We start from the raw sequence: 18,908 nt of genomic DNA, 5'->3' as shown, positions 1-18,908 counted from the left end.
GGTATACTCAGGGAACGTCGCACGGATACTGCGTTTTTCATTGTCGAAATGTCAATTTTAATCCTCATTCCGGGATGGGGTAAATGATTAATATTTCAGAACAAGCAGCATTACATTTGGGGACGAATAGATATGTACAAACAAGTTTGTGAGTAAATAGCCTGAGCGATGTTTCCGGACAGTTTGCAATGAAGAAAAAAATTGTTATCGCATCCGGTTAATTCAAATAAATCACAACATTGTAGGAAGTTTGGCTACTGGCGGCGTAGTGTTCTTACACTGGCCTTCATTACACCAAATGAGTAGTACAAGAAGATAAAAAATAGTTCATTACAAAAAATGGATCCGGTCATGGGTATTATGACGCGATGAAGAATAAAATATTTGCAATAATACAATCAAAGTGCGTCATAATGCAAAGAAAAGTAAATAATCAGTTTTTACTATCGCGGTTGGTCGACACAATTTTTTAAAATTAATTTGTGACGAAACCAATAAATTAATAAATACCCAACAAAAGCTATGTAGGCAGCAAATTACCATAAATTTCACATTCACCGTGCGAAAGTTTGTTAAATAATTTTGTGGTTATTGTATTATTAATTCTAGAGTTTCGCAACGCGACGTCCACAGTTGAGTAGTAAAGATGGTCGCGATCGCCGGTTATGTTTCGTTTTTCCCAGAACCACAGTTTCCTTGATAAGCAGTTGATGGTTTCAGATGTGATGCAAGCCGACCGACAATTTGAGGATAGTCAGTTCAACAAAAGGGACAATTACACTTACGTTGTTTTAAGGAAAAATAATTATTAAGAAACGAGTATTCCTACTTTTATATTACCCTACAGTTGTGACGTCAGACAAACAGTACTATGGCCTACCACCAAATCTTCGCCTAGTTCAATACCGCCTATGTCCTAGATCTTTCCCATCAGTTTATAATATTAGTAACTGTATTCGTCAATGTATTATTTAGCGAAATAGGTAATGCTAATAAATATTGACCAACTCTCTTTGTAACAGTGAAGGAGAAATTAATCACTATTCACTATTATTCCGTGTCGTAACAGTTATCCAGGAAAACGGAGGACGAATTTTTTGTGAATTTGCATAATTTTAATAATCTGTATTCGCATTAAACTGTGGAATCGAAAACAACAGAATTCGCATCTCCAATCGACTGTTACTTTCACGTAATTGCAACACGGCGATGCGTATTTGTTGCTCTATTGTAAACCGTTAAAAAACCCGATTTTGTAATTATTATAATGCTGACACTAATAATAATCGACAGCGCATTGTATTCGCAGATTTAATGTAATTTATTATTATAATTATAATTACTTAGCACGCAATCACCATCAACGAGTTGTTTGCAAATAGATGAATAACAATGTTAACGCGTTACAATATTCATGTCGAAACAATCAGAATCATTAATATACAGGTGCAAGGTAAATCAGAGATGATAACTTACGTTGCTATAGGTTTTTCTGAAAAAAATAGTAATACACCACCCCTTCCCCTACACAAGCACTGATCGCTGCATCATACTGGGTTAAGTAACGATTAAGTTTCTTTAATTGAAAACTACTTTACTGGCAGAAAACAAAGTGTTGCATATAATAACCACTATTCTAATCAAGGTGTTAATAGCAGAGTGCCACAAGGGTCGGTTTTAGGTCCCTTATCTTCCACGTTTTATACCTCTTCGTTTGAAAAACTTGGATCTAGCTGCCAATCACACTTTTTTGCTGATGACAAAACTATATTATTCTTTCAAAGAAAATGCGATACAACAAGCCAACCAGAGAATAACAATGATTTTTTTTTCTGTAGGTTTGATCTCGAGCGCGAGCACGCGCAGTGTGAACGCGCCTTTAGTTCGGGGACATTCAGTATCGGACAGGTCAAAAAAAAATAGTTAATTAGTGCTGTTACTTGCGGTCGAACTAATTAAATCTATCTGATCCCCCAAGGATCGATACAATTAAATTAAATGAACGTTAGAACCCCCACCCTCCCTCCTCCTCCCAATCCGCTAAGTTGCTGGAATTGATATCCCCGTTGAATCCTTAGATAAGTCCTCGGAGTAGCGCATAAATCGATCTCCCTGGAAATGCCATTGAAATCGAAACACTTGAAATGTGACCTTTCCGGCCCGGCTACTGCTATTAAGTTACTGGGGTGTCCGGTTCGCCCGACCTTTGAGTTATTAATGTTTAACGCTATTTATACGCGTATATATCGCTATCACTCGTAACGCATTCCATAAATTAGGGAAATTTTGTGACAAGGACGAAATGGAATAAAAATAAACTAAGAAGCAGTTTCCATTTAAGTGATATGTGTACCCCGGTTCACCTAATATCACTTAAATTGAAAGGCTCCGCCAGCATTAACCTCAAAAACTTTTGAAGTGAAGTCTTTCAAAGTCAAATTAAATTACAACTTCACTGGTAATTACAGTATTACATTTGATAAGAAAACCATGCTATAAATAATGTACACTAAACATATTTTGGATCGGAACTTACTTTAATAGCAGTCTTATCAAGCAGAAGTCCATCTGAGGTAGTTGGTGAGTTGCAGGGGCTGTGTGGTAGGCCTTCGTCGTCCTCACTGGTGTCGCCGCGGCCCCGCCTCAGTCTCAGCCTCTCACTTAGCTCGGTCTGCAACAGGAATAGATCATGGCACCGAACTTGCAAAAATGTGTAGTAATATAATATCTTCCAAGTACGCGAGATCGTTTTCTAAACCGAAGGCGATCTTTGAAAAGCGCTAAAGCGAAAGTAGAATGGGATTCGTGAGTGAATTAACTTTACATGGAAGAAAAACCGCATAGGCGTCGCGAAGAGGCAAAAAGGTTGACAACGAAAATTTATTACAAAAAAAACTAACACATTCAATTTTTTTTAATATTTTCAGCTTGCGTTTAGAAATAAGAAGACTAACTAGTGAAAGTTATCAGTAGCGTTAACTGCATTTCTATTTGCATAAAAACTGCAGTAAAGAATATGAATAGATTGATTTTAGAGTTACAGTGATTAAATAGGCAATTAACGATGAATTTTTTAATACACATTTTCCTGATTATGAACCACCTGTAAACTGTATAAAACTCATGCTTTTGAAAGTATTAACCAAAAAAATAATATGTTTTTATAACTTTTAATGGTACTTATTTAGTACAGCATAAAATTTCACGAAATTTTGCTTCCTCCTCTATTTTCGATAGTGTTGAACGCAAATCTGGGTCTATTGTGCGGACCAATCTAGTTTCAAAATTCTAAACTGTACATAATGTTGGTTAAGTTATTTAACATACTAATGGAGAAACTTTATGTACAAATATATCTGTCTTCATAAAGTTAGATTATTCTATCATATATCACGTTAAATAATAAAAACAGGACTCTGGCCAAGTGAACAGCTGAATGAATACCTACATATAACTATTTTTATATATTTTTAACAAATACATAATTTTTAATCGATCTGTCGCCCGTGGAAGTAAATTTGCGGTACTTAGTAACCTTATTTGAGAGAATGAGAGACAAGCGAGAGGGAAATTGGAGAGTATGACGACTCAATCACGTCACTAAGTGGAAATAGTCGATTTAATACAAAGGAATAATATAAATATTAGGTATATCAAAAAATTAAATTCATATTGTCCATTTTCACATACAGACGTAGGTATCTTACAAAAATTGCAAAATTCGTTTACGTGATTACAAAATTTGATGTATTTTTGGGAGTTTTACACTACAGTAAACAGTTACTATTTAGAAGTCATAATGTGAATTTTTTACATATGATTGCCCCTTGGGAAAAATAATTCCGGCGCCCATGTGATTACTTAACGAGTCGTTCCAATATGTAATGTGACAAATGACATATTCAGTCCGCGACTTGATTTACTAATTGCATAATTTTTGCTTCCGCTAAGCGTACTGTTAAGACAAGTCGTAACTTATAAAACGTTCTAATTGGCTTATAATTAGTTTAACCTTAAGAGATCTGCAATTAAGACTAAAATTACAATACCGCGCGGTATACATTATTCATAGAAAACGTAAACGTACTGTCAAACGCGAAACTATCAATCTCCCACACGAACCGAGCTAAAAATGGTGACAGCTTTCTAGATAATGTTGCAGCAAGTAATTATGAATATGAAAATAACTACGAACATCAATGGATTTTTCCTAGGCACTCTTTCTCTTTTTGATTCTGTGGAGGTAATTTCAATTTAAATGCCACCCAGGGCGAGCGATATCCTTAGTACGGTTCTGACTAGGCATTCCTAATAGGATTAGCGTTAAGTATTTTAATTTAATCAATCCGCTTAAAAAAATCCAGTTTCCTAGAAATACCTCTTGAGTCAATCGCTATTCAAACAACTTAGGATATGGCCACAGCTACAAAAGTGGTCCATAGTTAAGGAAGTGGCGCTAGTAATATAGCCAACGACGTAATCAAACTTTCTTTGTGGCTGGCAATAAACGGGTAATAGGTACCGTCATAAAACGACTACAAATTTTTATGTCTTCGTTTGTAATATGATCTAGCTGGTATGTTGGGGTCAGGGGTTTAAGGGGTACCCAGAAAATTATTTTGGAAAATAAAACAATTCATTCAAGTTGGATTTGAGGCTTATCTTATCGCGGTGTGAATACCGAGATTATTGTTTAGTTAAAAATAAAGATACAAAAGTAAAACAATATTATTTAAATGTGACTCATAATTTTATGAATCAAGTGTATTGCATCAGATCTGCCGACTCTATCGGTTAGAACGTATCTTACCAAATATGGTCGTACACGGTAATTTATATCTAGGTATTTTAACGAATATTTAGTCTCGTAAAATAATTATTCTACGACTAATCAAACAAAACGTGTATATTTAATTTAAAATCAAAATTTCGTAAGAATTATTTTACAGGAACGCTAAAACAAATCAGCGGTAATGGCAATGAAAGTTAATGCATTCGACTGGAATCACATTTGAATTATCAAATTTATTTCTTTTTTAATTCGATGTTAAATTATTTAAAAGCATTTGCCTTGATTTATTTTTTTCTTGCAATAACGAAATACATTTTTTTCAATGGAACTATTGGAATACATATATCTTATCATAATAATGAAACAGTAATGTACTATCTTTAACAGTACTGGAATATTCTTTAAATACCACACATTCCAAAGCAAAGCATTGCAAAAATCTGTCCCACTGTTCACAAAGTGTGTTACACACAACAAATCAAATGACGAGTATGATATTTAACTTAACTTAATCCATATTTATTTGCATATAATGACACTAGAAATTATTTATAACACAGTTCAAAGAAAATGGAGTAATTTATCACAATAACCGGCATTATGCATAAAATGTGGTTAGTTTGATAAATTTATAAACATATATCACTTTGTTCAACTGTAAATAATCATATTATCCATTAGGTACGCATAACATACGATAATGTTCCGCCGCAATTTTTTCATTTTCACTAATCTTTCCAACAGGATCCATCTTTAGAACTATACACTGTTTTAAGAGGCTTAATTCCTTTAAGATAAAGTGTATTTAATCATTTATTATCTAAGTTAACAAATTTTTGATTCGCTATGCCCACAAAAAAATTAAAAATCGTACAATTTCCTACACTTTTGAATTCTATACGTATCATATTGTAATTGTTATTAGTAGTAGATACTGTTTGCACTTTATTTATGTTTTTAAAATCGTACAATGTTCATATTTTTAAATTCAGCGCGTTATTCTGATTATGATGTCACATGACATGGTTTTCGTCAAAATATCCAACAGTTATGCCCATATATTCAATTAAATATATGGCTATATCCATAGATTCGACAGTATACTATGGATGGAATGTAGAGAGAGAGGGTAGGGCTCAAGATGTAAAACGAGATGAAACCATCAGCCTCACGTCACGTGACTTGGGGAATTTGCTAGCTTAGCACGCGCGATTTCTCATATCCATTATGTGATAATAATTTTTTTAATTGCTGTGTTACTAACAAAAAAGAGTCAATTTCATAATAAGAAATAATTTCTTTTAGAATCAGTCGTGCGATTTGTATCCTAGGTCACCTGACTTAGGGCAAATATCTGCCGCTTTTGCTGTTCATATTGGAACAGCTACAAGGCACAGAAAGTGGGCGCCATCCATAGTATACTGTCAAATTTATGGCTATTGCAAACGTGATTTTGACAGTTCTGCGAAATTTTTATTGATACTGTCAAAATTTAGATAACTAATAATGCAATTTTCACTTGATGAGGAGCGAGATATGCCCCAAACATATCGATTAATTAATTTGAAGAATATCTGGCTTTATATCATGTGAAAATTGCATTTTTAATCATCTAAACTTGACATTATCAACGAAAATTTGACTGAACTGTCAAAATTTCGTTTAATGTAGTAGCTGGATGTTTTGTTTTCAAAGCATTCTTTGCAAAAATCGACAATTTAATATTTTGATGAAAGTAAAACACATCGTAATCAGAAAGATGGCACTGAATTCAAATATGTGAATATCCAATCTGGCGCACTAAGAAAAACAAAGGTTTGTGGGCGCCAAAAAGTACACCTCTTTCCGTTTCCGAATAAAAAAATTATAAAAACAAAAATCAATAGTTCGTAAACTTCAAACCCATTAAATTTGGTTCTTTCTTGTTTACGCTATTTTATTATAACATAATTCAAACCTCAATTCCTCAAAAACTGTTGGCTGTGCATAAATTTTCTGAAGCAACTGAACACTACACGGAAATTGTGTCCATGTGACAAAATTTGCACTGGCGTAGAAAATAATTTTAAAAAAGGGTCACGTTATCTCCGTCCCTACGCCGCTATTGTCCGTTGAATATGTGGTATATAAAATAATTAGTCTTTAGGTAGTAACGATACGTGGCAGATTTGAAATAGAACCCCATGTTTATTAGGACTTTTCGCTCTAATCGTTTATGTACTTTCCGTCGTAAAAGCCTGTCAGCGTGTTTTTAAACATCCTGTATTATAATATTCATATTGGCAAGGAAAATGTATAACTTTTTCTATTTCTCTCCTCCCAATTTTTCAGGAAATCTCAGACATTTGTTGCAGACCCTTCCGATCAGTCCCACTATGAAAAAGCACAAAAGAGGATCGTCCTCAATGAAACACAACCGCTGGAACAGGCGCGCTCGAACTCACCCAAATCCTGCGGAGAATATTCATGGTAGGAACCCGTTCACCTGTCCTGCCCCAACATCGACCTTTTAAACTAGTCCGCACTTTCATATCACTCGCAAGGCACTACATTTTATTGTTAGAAGAACGCCACGATCGACACCGGTTATCGCGGAACCACAGGAAGTTTCCAGTTCTGGGATCTCATAGGAAACGCTCGGTTTTCCTCCGACAGATATCACCGATTACATCAAGAAGCGAGACTAACTAGAAAATCGCGTCCGGCATCGTTCGCGATGGTCACCCACCGCGGTCGGCCTACGACTGACATTTTCCAGTTATGTAAACGCATGCGATGCCGCTCACACACACACGGTTCCAGTTTGAATATCGCGGCCCGCTCGCAGACAGATGAGATTGTTTAACGACCGGCGACAGATTGGGCTGATACGTTCGCGGGTTGAAGTCGGATTAACGATGATGTGTATGCGTCTGTACGAATTAAACCGCGTTTATTGGACCTTTCCTCATTCGCTGTAATCCCACTGAAGATCATGCCAGGCTGTTACTGTGACATATAGTCCAAACAATAGCACAGCGCATGTAAACAAACAGTTGCAATTCCGTTGTCTTCACTTTGATCTCACTCCGTCGTTTTCGATGGCCTTGGATGGAGGAACTCTGACCAGGGCCGTAACGAGAATTTTTAACTTGTCGATGAAAGCGTTTAAAAATAGATAAGGACCCTAATAAACATGTATTTTAAAAATACTAACATATATTAATTTGGAGAACTGATTATAGTTATACTTTAAAATGACGTTAGTTTTCGTCTTCCATTTCTTTAGTGACCACTTTTAAGTGTGTGTATGTATCTAAAAAATGTGTTTTGCTATGCTATATATGTCGATACGGTAAATAGTACATTATGACGCAAAGATCCGGAACGAGAAAATGATTAAAAACTTCACATAAATAAAAATGTGGTTTAGTCTTCGTGGTTTGATTGCGAAGGGCCTATCTTATCTGTAGAAATGAGTGTGTAATTCCAAGAATCCAGTTTGGTATCAAATATACACAGTGTCCCAAAATAATGGAACAAAATTCATACTTTTTTCCAGTTGAAATTTAAAAAAATCGGTGAGATTTCAGATATTAATTTGTTCGTTATTTACAAAATTCCAATGTTGAAAAGTCAAATCGAAAAGACATATCAATTTTCAAGGCTTGATTACATGGAAACGGCTTGCCTGCCGAAAATTTTCAATCAGACCTTTTTTGTAGGGCATTTCCTTAAAAAATAAATGTAGATAACTTTTTTTACCTCGATGGTTCGGCGGTTTTGACACAAAATGGGATCAGGCATAAAAAATCGAAACTAGTGATGATAGACCTCTTAAAACTAATATTAAGGACTCAAACTTTGACGATATTTTTTTTTTCGTTATTCTGAATGATATTCTCTATATATCTTTCAAAAAAAAAAACAGTCGATTTTTTTGGCCCAGTCTAGTACATATACTTTGCAAGCTATATTAATAACAATACATAACGAGCGTTCAAATAAAAACGTGGTCGAAGTTGGCTCTGACACATTGGACGTAGGGAGTAGCTTATAGCGACCAACCTAACCTCATTTCTCAACGAGCTGTATAGCAGCTGTCAGTTTCAATAACGTTAATGACTATATAACTTTATTGTAAAGAATAATCGTGATAACAATAACAAACAATTAAAGGAGCTGCGGTAAGTGTCCCCCTCCTTGTTATAACAATAAATTAAAGCAGCTGCTGAAAGTGTCTCCCTCTTTGTTCCAAGCACTTTTCACACCTGTTCCTCAAAGAATTAAAGACATTTTCTAAGATGCTCGGGGTATTGTTAATTTCACTAATCTTGTCTATAAGTCGAGCCTGCAGATGGTTTAAATCAGGAATAGGCAGTTTAAAAATAGTGTTTTTAAGGTAAAGCCATAAAAAGAAATCACACGGCGTAATATCACATGACCTCGGTGGAAATTCATGTTTAGCATTGAGACTTAGTCGATTTTGGAAAACTTCCCTCAACATATTCATCGTCTCGCCTGCCGTATGTGCCCTTGCGCTATTTTGTTGAAAGTAAAAGTTTGTAATTTCGTTTTCTTCCAGCTGGTTAACAAAAGGAGCGATAATTTCTTCTCTATACCTTTGCGCAGTAAGAGTACCATTAAAAGAAATAGGTCCATAAATCCTCCTTCGATTTAGAGCACACCAAACTCCAATTTTTTGAGCGTGTAGAGGGCCCTCGACAAAAAAGTTATCTGGTTTTTCAGAAGACCACATTCTCATATTCTGTGAGTTTACGTAACCACTTAAATGAAACCAGGCTTCATCAGAAAAAAAGGTGATATTATGAAGTTCACCGTAGTTGTTTAAAAACCATTCACAAAATACAGCCCGTCGCGGAAAATCAACTTCATGAAGATCTTGCTGACAAGTTAAACGATAGGAGAACAAACGCAAATCTTTTTTTAACACTGTGTGACAGGTACCGACTGATACTCCCACCATTTGTGATAAAACACGTACAGAGTTCTTGACGCATTTTCCATTATTTGTTGGACATTTTCTTTTAATTCTTCAGTCCGCTTTTTAGGTCGGCCGCTTCCTTCTTTTCTTGTTACACTGCCCGTTTCAGGAAAAACATTAACACAACGCTGAACTGCACTTTGAAAAATTTTGTACTCAACAACGCCGGGAAATTGATTTTGAAATTCTATGAAACATTCCTCAATAGAATACTTCCATATTCCATCAATCTTGCGTCCATTTCTAAAGTAGGAATCTATGATAAACACTTTTTGTTCTTGAGAAAACACCATTTTAAACGCTTTTTAAAACGAAAATATTCAAATTGATAGCGGCGATATAGCGCTTTGACAGATGACGTTTAAGTTCATTTGCTATACGCTACGCCCTACGACAAATTTTCAGAACCAACTTGACTACGTTTTTATTTGAACGCTCGTTATATTCCTAGAGTACTCCTTTCCTTGAAGCCGAAGCAAAAGGGGGAAATGTGAAAACAGGAATAAATATAGATAGAAGAGGTGCTTTTGAAGGGGCGGAATTCTGAGACGGTCGAAAAAATGCATACAAAAGAAGAGAATGAAGAAGGAGTGAAGAAAGGCGGAAAAACTAAAAGTGCTGAGGTAACAGCAAAGGGAGAGAAACAATTCGAAAAAAATGTGAAAGAACATAGAAACAATTCAGAACATTTCTAAAATGATTTTGAGAAAGAAAAAATTTGACTAGATACACGCTTCTTTTTAACATTCTTCTGATTTCTAATTCGTAGATTCCACCGAGGAATACCTGCCTTCTATTAGAGGCAATAAAGAAAACAGTGATATTCCTGTTGACCGTATCTATAAAACAATTAAAACAAAACAATTAAGCCGGTTTCGCGTTGATGGAGCACAATTAAATTCGCGCAAAAAACAGCGACTCACACTCTATTGCCTCGATTTTAATTAATCCACGCTAGAATTGGCGAGCACATTAATGCAGAAAGACTCGGTTTAGGTAACCGTTTAGGACGGCTTCGGCAGGCCGCCAGCAAAGAACTTGCCAGGCGACTGCATTAAGAGCGAATAACGGAATACCCCCGTACGAGGCCGACTCCCATCTCGTCAGCCGTTTCGAATCAGATATTAACCATAATAAAAGCTGGGTTTAATTGAAATCCGCTTCGTGTCTCCCGTACAATGATTGTCGTTAGGTAATGTCGACGTCGTCTTGCTTTCATCGCTCTTATCTTTCTGTAATAGCAATGTTGCACTCCATTTGGCGAGTGAGGGTTTTGTAAAGAGTTTTAAAAACTTATTTAAGCAAAAATGTGGTATTATTATTTTATTAATATATTCTTAAGAAGCAAAGGTTGTCATTGTTACACTTTGGCATCAGAATTTTGTCCAACACGTTCATCCTACACTAATGTTGCATTTTAGACAAATAGTCCAGTCAACGACCATTTTCCCGTATAATTTTGCCAAACAGCACCGATTTTCATAAAAATTTGGACCCTTTACTTCAAAGTTGACCTTGTACCGGGGGTTGCTTTTACCCTGGGGATGGTTGCCACCCCTTCTCGGGGGTGAAAAATGTTTCATTGAAAATAATGGATATATTGACAAATTCAAAGCAACTTTTGTTCTGTATAGTTGTTTCTCAAAGTCAATACTTTTCGACTTATTCGCGAGTGTAAATTTTTTAACAAAAAAAAAACACTTTTTCAGACGGTTTTTCCAGAATAACTCAAAAAGTAAATATTTTATCAAAAAAATCAATCTTATAAAAAATGTAGCTTATAAAAAACCAAAAATAATTGTGTGTTTATGGTGTCTATAGACCTAATACAAGCGGAGTAATAAACGCCAAAATTGAAAGTTTGAACGTGAAATAACCAAAAACCAATGCATTTTCCAGGGAATATTCATATAACCTTTTTTAAAGTGCTCGAAAAAACCTTTATTTTTATTTTTTATAAAAGTCACTAGCATCAAATCTAAGCGACTTATGACGAAAATAAAGGCGATGTTTCGCATTGTATTAGCTATGTCCTGTCTAAATTTTGTTCGTGCAACTCTCTTGGTTTCGACAATTCCTATGTATGTTTTCGGCCACGAAAATGGAATAATTTCAAATATTTGGAATTTTCACCACCAAGAACGGCGGTGACAGTACTTTTAACATTAAGGCGATGTTTCGCATTTTATTAGCTATGTCCTGTCCAAATTTTATTCGTGCAACTATCTTTGGTTCGTATTTTTTTCGGCGACAAAAAACGTGAAAATCACCCGCTAATTACCACCCCAATTGAAAATAATCGTTACCACTTTACAATTTACTTTATTTATGTACTTGTAATATGCTCTAGAAGCTTGACCGGTTTAAAGTGCTTAGTTTTGAAAAAAAGTTGAGCTTGAAGTGAAAAGAGAATTTTTGTATTTTTGGAAAAAATTGTCTTTTCTTCAAAATAACTCAAAAACTATTAATGATACGCAGAATTTTGTGGAGTATAAAATTGTAGGTTTTGCTTTTTTGAAAATTTTGTTTTTTTCTCTGTAGGATAAAAATTAAGTAAGATATGTCCGTTTACTTTGTTATGTTCGTAAACAGCAACTTGTTCAAGCCCTTTCAGCTCACACGCTTACAAAAATAAGGGCCGATAGAAAATGTAACTTATTTGATCTTATAGCCCTTGAAAAAACCTACAAAATGGTTTTTTTTAAGGGCTTGATAGCATAAAATCTAAACGAGAGATTGGTAAAAAACCAATCACATATTTTTGCAGATATCAGGAATAGAATAGAAAAGGAAGACGAAAATATGCAATTAAAAAAAAATTATAAAAATAAAAAAATTAAAATCCATACAAAAATAAAATTCTTAATTTCCCTATTTTTGATTGCAAATTTTAATCAGTTGGGTTTTTTTTAGGTTTGAATAAATACATTACATTTTAAATAATAATAAGATTGTATTATATTTTGAACTAAAAAAAAATTTTTAACTACAATTGTTCGATTTTTTTGCAAGGGATGGTTTTTATAAGAGTTGAAACTTATAAATAGGTAAATAATAAAAAATTAAAACAGTAAAGAAATCTTAATTTAATATCACTATATGATTAAATTATTCCAAGTTGCTGAATAATATTTTTCAACATTATTTTTTAATGAGTACTGTCATAGGGGGGTGGTTTTTAGGGATTGACAATTTCCAATTCATCATAATTACTTATTTAAAGATGATTTTAACGTATTGCACGCGCGAATTTACAATTCTATAATTATTTTCGAATATGGGTAGTTTTCACCCCTAAAAAATAAAAAGCTAAATTTTGATGCAAATCGGTGCTGTTTGGGAAAATTAATTAGTAATGCCGTATTTTACCTTCAATGACTGCACTAAAAAGGAGTTCATAAAACAAAAGAAAAACGGATTTAATGTCAAATATCAAATTATGTCAAATATGCTCATTCAAGGTTATGTTATCGAAATCCAAATGATATTCCTCAATAAAACTTCCATATGTATCAGCCGAGCAATTTGTTTAATGCGAGACCATTTGCTCGGGTAATTAAATTAAAATGCCAGCTAAAAGTAAGTACACCAAAGTGAAAGGAAATTAATATAAGTAGCAATTTTGCTACATTTTTTCAGGAACGTGATTTGAATGTATAATTATACATTAATACCTGCTAATAATATGTCATGACGTGCATGTATCGAACTAAAATATTGCACCGTTCTTATAAATTATTTATTACGCAATTTTTTTATATGCGGTGAAGGCGGTGGGGTGGGGGGAAACCATAATGTTAGGCGCCTGTTTCGCAATCAGATAATTTCAATACGCAAATTTCTATATACTCTTTTAGCATAAAACACTCAAGCGATTAGCCACTATTATTGGCTGTTGTTGGCATTGCCCGATTAGCGACCTAAGGACACGGCAGAAAATTCTTTACAACAGAAATTACATGTATCAAAATTTCAGACTCTCACTGACAAATATTTCGCAGTGGAAGCCTTAAAACGCACACCCGGTATGACCTTTACCACAACAAAGACACGTAATGTAGTACAAACAAGCGTTGTTTATCTACGAGCAACGCGCATCATTTGGGGCAGCCATCCTGTTTCGTAAGATAAGCGATCGTAACAAAAGGAAGTTTTAATATTGCTAAAGTATTACTGAACCGTTTTAATTCACTTCAATTATCTGAGACTTGGGTAACTCGGTCTTCAACGAGCTTAAAGTGGTATATTAAGAGCGCTCTATAGCAAATAGGCAACCAGCAATACATTTTTATAGATTTTATTGTCTAAATATGAATTAATGCACAAATAACAGACTTTCCTCCAATCTAAAGCAGATTTTCTATAAAATGGAGTTAGTTTGAAACTCAAATTACTTTTTGTTGTAAAGAAATTTGTAATTTGCCGCTTTTGAACATGCGGCATCTTAAATTACAAATTTCTTTACACCAAAAAGTAATTTGAATTTCAAACTAAGACCATTTTATAGAACATCTCAGTTAAAATGGGGGAAAGTCTGTTATTTGTACATTTAGATAAACTGTGTAATAAAATCTATAAAAATGTATTGCAGGTTGTCTATTTGCTATAGAACCCTATTAAGTCTTAGTCCAACAGAAAGGAAAATACAAAAGGTTGGAAAGTTAAGTAAAATAGCAGAAGTATAAGCAGTCTCGAACCCCACCAAAGGTATTGAAGTTTGTTATCCTGCTAAGACTAAGAGTACTATAAAAAGATAGTTTTTTTTTTTGGGCTATCTTACTCTTTCTTCGAATATATCTAAAGACAGGGCGTTTACAGTTTAGAGAATATAATATATATTTTTTAAGTACCTGCCACAATAATAGGAAGAAACTTTTTTGGAACCGCTGACTACAAGAGCTCGACATATAATAAAAACTAAAGTAGCATTGATATCTTAAAATTGAACAATTGAAAATGCTTATTAGTGCATTCTACTTTTCATTAAAAAAACTCCAAATTTGTAAATATCATATCCTCTTAAATTAAGTGATTTAAACGTTGGTAATGATGTAATATTTTCAAGTACGTTTTCATGGAAACCGTCAATCATTTTTACGCTGTGACATGCACAATAGAGCAGTTATTTATTTAATAAAGTAAATGTATACAAAAAGTATTACACAGAATCAACATACACAAAAGTAAATATTTAAACTGTTAATCAAACTTCGACGATTTAAAGATAAGACCGAACAAAATTATAAGAAACATTTTAAAGTGGGTTGAATTTAGTGTTTATTTTTTCCGGTTTCATAATGAATGTATCTCATATTGAAAAATTATTTTCTATGTCTATTCTTGTAACCTGTTCCTCGAGCATACGCGAGCGCTGGTTTCTTATCAATACGCCAGCATAATTAAAATGAAACGTTGTATACGTCCATGTTTTCATATTTCTGTATTGTATACCCTCAGTTCTACTCGTAGGTTCAATGTTCTCGACTTGAATAGAGAAAGAGACGTCGACAAAATTTATTATGAACATGGCAGACTTTGAATTTGAATGAATGTGGTGTATAAATAACATTATCACCCACGGTAGAAGTGAACTTGTTATGTAACTACCTGGATGTTGTTCAAAAGTGTCTTTGACTTCCACAGGGTTCGTATTTTGAGCCCTTATCGTTTTTTTTTAGACAAATTAATGACGTACCTTAAAAATTAATTACAAGAAATCACGATAGTGTTCGTACACTTATATTTCGAAACTGTCAGTTGCAGGCACCTCTACAAAAATTGCATACATGTTTACATCTGGCCGATCTCTATTATTAAGAAATAATTAATAGAAAGCAAAAACCAACTGGAAAGATGAAATGACCGACTTTCTAACGGGGAATCAGGTTGAAAGTTGAGAATTACTTCAGATGCAGTGACAAAATCGGTAACAGCGAATAGATTCCTGGTTTTTTCGGAATCAGATATTGATTCGATTAGATTCATTTTAAGCGAGATCTCGAAAACGACTGTTTTTCCTTGCATTGTACAAACTCTTTCTTTGTTTGTTTTACGTCTCAAATTCCCGAATGATAAAGTTTTTAAAACAAACATTCGTTGGAGGGAGATAATGCACTACTTCTTTATTCTTTATTACTTGCCCGATGAAATTAGTCTATTGTCTTCGAGGTACCACGCAAATTTCAAGAAAAAAGAGCAAGTGAATTGTTAGAAATGGTGCCGGAAGCAAAACTGAAGGAAAGGAAAGTCAAGAGGAGTTTTTGCTTCTCCTGTGGATGGAAAGTTCGAGACAATTTCTTCGAAAAATAATCTTTTATTTCAGCTTAAATACAGTGAATACCCGATAGTCACGTGTACCAACTGAAGAAATGAAGAAAGGGACAAGTTATAAACCGATGATGTTTCGATGATACAAGCTTATGACAAAATGGAGAACAGTTTTTTGTTGATATTAGAATCATCTGGTTATTTCTATGCAACTAATATATCCCAATAACATCTATTTGCGATTTATTTTTTATTACAGGATTTCGTCCGGTTTTAAATATATGCGACACCATAATCCCTTGTTGAAAAGACTTTGTGAACTTAAAAGACCTGCAATTATCTGATAAGCGATATATTCTCTCCCATATTTTCGATCAAATCAAAGAAACACACTCGGTAATCAGTTCTATATACAATTATTGTTTTATTACTGTTATTAGTGCGATTATATTTACTGCAGTCTGAAGATAGTAAACTATAAAGGAATAGAAAACCGTGAAATATCTATGTAATTGCTGTTATAAATATAAAACGAAAATGGTATGTTTAAATGAGCAGTTATTTCAGTAACAGTCAGAGATTTATTTCAATTTATAGAATTTTGTAGTGGTTTGTCTCCACCGTACCTCCATCAAACTCGTTCTTAAAAGATTTTAGTGCATATTGAATTAGCTAGGTCTATTCAGCCACTGCTGTGTGAATCAAGAGATGTATTTTGTATCGCACAAGCACCTTAAATCGAGTAAAATTGTACGAATTAGGTCACTCACCAGAAGCGTTCGAAAAGAGATAAATTTTGACATCACCTTTAAAATTGTGCACAAGAAAACCCACACAACGATACACCCGTTCGATCATTTATCATTTCGGTGTAGATAAGGATAAGCGGAGACATTCTGGCTAATACTAAACAAACATACGTTGGGAAAATGTTAGTTTAAAACAGTATTATTAAAAAAATGATCAAGTTATCACCTCTATCCGATCTAATACAGTCTAGTCACTCACCATAAGAGAACGGTTGACACAATGGATCCGACCAGACAGGAACGATTTACTTACACTTGAAACAAAGGAAATCAATTGCACAAACACAAGTTTTAGGTGTTAGGTAACTTTGAAATCGCTCGCGAAAAATCACAATTTAGTGCACGTTCTGTATGTGACGTCAGGCTGTGCAGTTTGCGGCTCGAGTAATTTTTCGTAAATAAAACAACAGGCAATGAAACGTTTGGAGCTATCGCGCATTTTTCGTAGATACCGTATCACAATGACAATACTTATTAACGATAATAATTAATGTATTATTTTAAGTAGATATAAATGATAAATATAATTGGAATGATCTCTTGCGATTTGCGAAGATGCTGGCTGATTTAACGTTCGATTTAAATTAATCACAATATGCCATCAAAAAGTATTTGACAGCGATACCAATAGTGCCCTGGAATAGTCATTGGTCAGGTACAGTCAGAAATATGTTGATACTTTATTAGGCACTTGTCACATTTGAGCCATTTGGGGGTTTAAACCAGCAAAATTTTATAGGTTGGGGAATTCGCGGTGAATTTTGCAAAATTCAAGATGGCGGCCGACCAAATTTTCAAAAAATAACATATTCGCGCCAAATTTGGTATGCGGGGGTTTTCGAGGTGACTGATCACGAATCCGAATCAGATTTACAAAATTTAATCCGTGAATAGATCTCTTACAGAAAAAAGAACAAGATATAGCCGAAAAAAGTAGGTTAACACATGATTGGGTACTCAGGTTATACAGTAGAATATTCCAAAATGAATTTCGCAATTCTGACCTCGAATACGTAATCAACGACCCCGAAAACCCCCGTATACTAAATTTGCTGCGATTCTGTTATTATTTGAAAATTTGGTCGGCCATTTTGGATGCGCCATCTTGAATTTTGCAAAATTGACCTCGGATCCGTAGTCAGCGACTCCGAAAACCCCCGTATACCAAATTTGATGCGAATCTGTTATTTATTGAAATTTTGGTCGGCCATCTTGGATCCGCCATCTTGAATTTTGCAAAATCGAGCTCGGATCCGTGATCAGCGATCCAGAAAACCCCCGTATACCAAATGTGGCGCGAATCTGTTATTGTTTGAAAATTCGTGATATATGACCTTAATCGACCCGTTTTTTTTGAGGTTAGAAAAAGAACCAATAATTCTGACCGCGGATTCACGTTGGGCGGGGTCTTAACTAAGCACTTTTTCATGAATTTTTGCTAGGTTTTCCCCGTTTTTGAGGATAGGAAATTTCTGTGATGTGATCTCGTCTGAGTTCTGTTTCTCACTTAGAAATTCTCAAGAAATATATCAAGAAATTAAAAGTGAAATTTCACTGTTTTGTGCGCTATCAAGCAGGTAGGTGTTACAACCAACCAGTCGGCAAGAATACCCTTTCTGTGATTCCTAATAAGATTGCACAGTTTCTGAAACTAGAACATCCTGAAACATATACAGGCCATTCATTCCGAAGAACATCGGCAACGTTACTGGCTAATATTGGAGTTGACGTATTAGCAATCAAGAGACATGGTGGGTGGAAATCAGCCACAATTGCATAAAGTTATGTTGCTGGCAGTTTAAGTAACAACAATGAAATAGCCAACAGGATTCTTTACAATGACACTTCAACTCCAGGTTCTAGTTGTACGTAGCATCATGCTGTTTTAATGGATCAGTCAGATAATATTGAGCCTCCGGTGACTGAAATGGAGCGGTCAAATCATTTTGTTCAACAAACATTTTTATTTATTTGTTCATAAAATATGCATTTATAACCCGAAACCGCTTTTTCCCTAAGGAGGTAAGTTACCTCACCTCCTGTTGTCCTTAGCAAC

At 34.5% G+C, this 18,908-nt stretch overlaps 1 protein-coding gene across 8 annotated transcripts in view; it reads right to left on the bottom strand.

Annotated features, from left to right (window-relative positions):
- The window catches only part of LOC108914927 (microtubule-associated protein futsch), a 62,080-nt gene that overhangs the window by 5,012 nt on the left and 38,160 nt on the right, over window positions 1–18,908 (bottom strand). For 6 of the 8 annotated variants that reach the window (XM_018720844.1, XM_018720848.1, XM_018720849.1 and 3 more), the window contains one exon: window positions 2,537–2,671. In XM_018720844.1, the coding sequence (XP_018576360.1) occupies window positions 2,537–2,671 (135 nt within the window). Of the gene's footprint in view, window positions 1–2,536; window positions 2,672–7,236; window positions 7,605–17,051; window positions 17,150–18,908 lie in introns of those variants that run through there. The other 2 variants (XM_018720852.2, XM_018720851.2) reach the window with 2 other exon arrangements.

Source organism: Anoplophora glabripennis, unplaced genomic scaffold (assembly GCF_000390285.2).
Source record: "Anoplophora glabripennis isolate ALB-LARVAE unplaced genomic scaffold, Agla_2.0 scaffold496, whole genome shotgun sequence".
Taxonomy (NCBI): Eukaryota; Metazoa; Arthropoda; class Insecta; order Coleoptera; family Cerambycidae; genus Anoplophora; species Anoplophora glabripennis.
This window is presented reverse-complemented; position numbering and strand designations above follow the sequence as displayed.